Genomic DNA, 4,924 nt, shown 5'->3' with positions numbered 1-4,924 from the left:
TTGTGTTTTATGCTGCAAGGCTCAGACGGCTGCTCTATGCTGTTGATTCTGTGGCAGAGCCGAGCCATCTTATTGGATGCCAAGGACACCACAGGAATGCGGTGGCGCTGACCGACTTCCCTTAATTGTGTGAAACTGAGGGTATAGTATCACAGCTGGTCTTACAATGGACCTCTCACGAGTGGGTTTGTTTATCCAGAAGCAAGCTACCTGCAGATGTGTATAATTCAGGTCGCCAAAAGCTTGTTAAATAAAGTTGAGGCATAAACAAACTTGCTCGTGAGAGGCCCAATGTGAGACCAGATGTGGTACCATACTTACACTCATACCTGCCAACGCTTCCGAATTTTTCGTAAAATGTACAAATTGGGACTAATTTTACGATTTTACAAATCTTGCTTCAAATCTTTAAAAAAAAAAAAATTTTTTTTGTTGCTGTTTTTGTAACTCCGTTTTTGGTGGAGTGGGCTTGGTGGCAGCGAGACGAATATGCCACTGAGTTTCTTCTGTCTCACCCTACAGATCGCTGTCTTCGGAACGGTCTGGTCATCCCCGGCTTCCGTATGCCGCGTCACCGCGGATTTGTTGCCGCACGGGTTCGCCAGTTCCCGCTTTCTGGTTCCTGAACCCCCGTCATCGTGTGATGATTCGACACCTTTTGACGACCGGCCTGCACTTCATCTAGCAACACTGGATTGGACCCTCTACGGAAGCACCGCAGCGACACCTACTTCCGCTACAGATGCCATAAAGCCATCGACGCAGCCTCTTCTCTTCAGTGGGCTTGGTGGCAGCGAGACGAATATGCCACTGAGTTTCTTCTGTCTCACCCTACAGGTAGAGTTTGTTTCTTTGCCAGACGGTTTTAAGTCCGATGATCGCTTTCTTTTGCTGCTACCGGGCCCACTGGTTGGCATTTGTTCTGATATATTGTCATGGTTTAGGATATGTTCATCTATCCTGTTGTGTAGTGGCGATATTGAATCTAACCCTGGCCCCGAGACGCTAGCTCTCCTTCAGCAATTACTAACTGGCCAAACACAAATTGCTGCGGACGTTACTTCTATCAAAAACAGACAAGAGGCTCTGGATGCTAAGTTTGCCGCCTACGAATCTCGACTTGTTGCAATCGAAGCTGGCTCGTCCCAGATATCTGATATCGCCCGACGGTTGCAGTGTCTAGAAAGAAAGAGTGCCGCTCTCGAAACAGCTGTCTGTCAACTTACAGATAAGAATGATGATTTGGAAAACCGTTCTCGCAGAAACAACTTGGTCGTGTATGGTCTAGAAGAGCCTGTTAATGAAACCCCTGCATCACTACTGGATAGTGTAGCTGAACTGTTGACCAGAAAACTGTCTGTGACTTGCGATGCCATAGAACGCTGTCATCGTATTGGTATCCCCGCACAAGGTAAAATACGACCTATAATTTTTAAATTGATGGACTTCCGTGACAAAATGCGGATACTCAAAAATGTTTCTAAACTTAAAGGCACACGGATATTTATTAACGAGGATTTTTCACCTCGTATTAGAGACATTCGAAAACAACTCTGGCTTAGTACTGCCGAATTCCGAAGAAATGGCGCAAAGGTCCGTCTACGTTACGACTACGCTCTTGTTGACAACGACCGATACTCGTGGGATTCAACAAATAGAACGCTGATAAAAGTTCCTCCTCCGGTTCTTGCCACCGGATCGAACTGACAGTTACCGAATAAACCATTGTCTGTATTAAACATTAATGCTCGGAGCCTTGTCCCTAAATTTACAGAGTTCTCGTGCATTGCAGCTTCTTATTCACCGCATGTGATGTGTGTTACGGAAACCTGGTTACACGATGGCATTCTTGATTGCGAATTTACACCTCCTAATTACAACGTGGTACGATGCGATAGGTCTTCTAGAGGTGGTGGTGTCGCGCTTTTTTTTAAATCTGGTATTAGCTTTTCGGTTCTTCCCTGTTTACCTAACACAGAGTCTTTATGGTGTAAGGTGCAGCTTGATAAGTTCGTTCTTGTTATCGGAGCGGTTTATCGCGCTCCTAGTTCGGGCCTGCAAACGATCTTTGATATATATGACTACATTCACAAATACAATTTGGCGAATTTCAAGCTTATCTTGCTGGGCGATTTTAATGCACCCGATATAAACTGGGAAACGCTAGTGGTTGGCTGTCGCGACAGGGCCATTTGTGATGCTCTAGTAGATATAGCTGTGTCATTCGACCTAGATCAGGTTGTCAAAACGTGCACCAGAGATAATTCTGTTCTTGATCTTGTTTTTCTAACCCATAGTATCGCAAACCTAGGTTATGACTGCGAGGTGGTCGAGGGAATTTCTGATCACAAAGCTGTCCTTGTCAGCCTTAACATTCGTGTCAAGCGTTCGAACCCTGAATTCGTCACGTTCCTTGATTTCAACAGAGCTGACGATGTGTCAATTATTGATGAACTTAGTTTTTATTTTGATGATTTTTGTGCCATAAGTCTAGACGCTGATGTCAATACGTTGCTTAGATATTTCAACTCCCTTATAGAAAAATGCATCAACAAATTTGTACCTGTTACTAGAAAGAAAAAGAACCCTGCGCACCCCTGGATTACGAGAGAGCTGCTGCAGTTGATGCGGCAAACGAAGAGGAGACGTCGTTCAACGAAAGATAACACAGAATCAGTTGTTCATACCTCGTTTGAATATCTGAAAACAACCTTGAAAGAAAAGATGTTAACAGCTAAAACCAAATATTTTAATGTAACTTTGTCTGAATTTATGAAATCAAATCCTGCCAAATTTTGGAGATCTATTATTCCAAGATGTAGTGTATCACAGAGTTTTACTATTGAAGGTGAATCTGTACGTGAGCCGACAAAGATAGCGAACTGTTTCAATGATTATTTTAAATCTGTATTCAGTCGCGACAACGGCAATGATTCAGAGTTTTTCTTTGAAGGTATATACCCAGCTTTATCTGATTTAGAGATTAGTGTTTCTGGTGTCCTCAATCTACTAATGAAACTTGACTGTAAGAAAAGCCCTGGCCCTGATGGAATTCCAAATTCTTTTCTTCGCCGTTATTCACTTTGGAGTTCAAAATACCTATCTGTCATTTTCAAAAAATCTATTTCTACTGCAACAGTGCCTCAGTCATGGAAGTCGGCTAAAATTATCCCCTTGTTCAAGTCAGGCAACAAACAGGTGGTCACAAACTACAGACCCATTTCGCTCACATCGTCTTCATGCAAACTTTTGGAACATATTGTCTATAAACAGATATCTGAGTACCTCGAGACTAATTTTATTCTTTGCCCTCAACAGCATGGTTTTCGTCGTGGTTACTCCACCTCAACCCAACTTCTTGAATTCACTCACGACATAGCTTTAGCTTTAGATAAAAGAGTACAACTTGATGCCATCTTTGTAGATTATTCTAAGGCTTTTGATAAGGTACCACATCATAAGCTTCTTCAGAAATTACAAGCGATATTAAATAATACGTCATTAGTTAATTGGATCGAAGATTACCTAAAAAATAGATCACAGTTTGTTTCATACAGGGATGTTCATTCTAGCAATGTCTCAGTTAGTTCCGGTGTCCCACAGGGATCAGTTTTAGGTCCTCTTTTGTTTTTACTTTATATTAATGACGTTGCAAATGGTCTTCAAGTTAAAATTCGCCTCTATGCAGATGATTGCGTTTTGTACAACGAAATCAACTCGGTAGATGACCATGCCTTACTAAATGACTCTCTTGAACAGTTTTTGAATTGGAGTAAAAAGTGGCAGATGGAAATTAATTTTGAGAAATCTGTAGTTATGTCATTTACTAATAAGAAGGAACCGTCTGTTTTTAGCTATGGTACTCGTAATATAATGCTGCGTCAAGTTCACGAATACAAGTATTTGGGTATTTTTTTCACGCCTAGTCTCAAATGGGATAAGCACATCAGTTCTATTTGTTCTCGTGCTCTGCAAAGGCTAGGATACGTCAAGAGAACTTTAAAATCTTCAACTAGGGAAGTTAAAATAACGGCGTACAAGACCTTGATTAGACCTATCTTAGAGTACGGTTGTGTGGTGTGGGATCCCTATCTAAAAGGTGATATAAAGCAGATTGACGCAATACAATCAAAGGCAGCTAGATTTATTTGTAATAGATATGGCCGCAATTTTTCTCCTACATCTGCCATGACTGACATAGAACTTACGCCTCTTGATTCTAGACGCGCTGTAGAACGGCTCAAGCTCCTGCATAAAATAGTGAATAATAACTGTACACTTAATCGAGAAAAATATGTTAGTTTTGTTACTGAATCACGCACTAGAAGCTTCCATCCATTAAATCTTGTACCATACAGAGCCCACCTTAACTGTTTTAAATATTCTTTTTTTCCTAGAACGATAGAAAACTGGAATAACATAAATGGATCCATTCGTTGTCTCGATTTTGATAAGTTTGTGTTAGAAATACAGTAGGTGTTCTGGTGTGGTGCCTGGAATCTGTACTTGAAGTGTATGTGATTGTTTTTGTAATCTTTTGATATTGCATTTTTTAAGGTTTTCTAAGTTTTGTTTGTAGGGTGTGTACATCTTTAATCGATTGTCTTTTTGAATGTATATGTATGTTTTCTCTCCACTCCTGCGATGACCTCATCGAGGTCGCAGTATTTTGAAATAAATAAATAAATAAATCTTGCATTGCCACAAGAGGGCGATAGGCACCGTCCACAGCAGCGTCGTGGTTTTTACTATCCGTCTATCCGGTGGCCACGGATCGAAAACCAATCCAAAGCTCAAAGCCTTTGTTCGTGTGTTCAGCGGTGCACAGGTGCACGTTGGTTCGGCGTGTTCAGACGTTGTTGGGCTTCATTGTTTCGGCCAGTTTCGAGGCAAAAAGTATGGCGTCTGTGTTTGTTGCACGTGT

At 41.5% G+C, this 4,924-nt stretch overlaps 1 protein-coding gene across 1 annotated transcript; it reads left to right on the top strand.

Moving 5' to 3' along the window:
• Positions 1-1,734: 1,734 nt before the first annotated feature.
• On the top strand, positions 1,735-2,878 carry LOC120846882 (the record flags this gene model as incomplete). Its single annotated transcript, XM_042291286.1, has 2 exons — positions 1,735-2,754; positions 2,849-2,878. Coding segments are annotated over 2 exons (1,050 nt in total), but the record flags the coding sequence as incomplete, so codon positions are not given.
• Positions 2,879-4,924: the final 2,046 nt, after the last annotated feature.

This window comes from Ixodes scapularis, unplaced genomic scaffold (assembly GCF_016920785.2).
Source record: "Ixodes scapularis isolate PalLabHiFi unplaced genomic scaffold, ASM1692078v2 PGA_scaffold0__279_contigs__length_252992795, whole genome shotgun sequence".
NCBI lineage: Eukaryota > Metazoa > Arthropoda > Arachnida > Ixodida > Ixodidae > Ixodes > Ixodes scapularis.
This window is presented reverse-complemented; position numbering and strand designations above follow the sequence as displayed.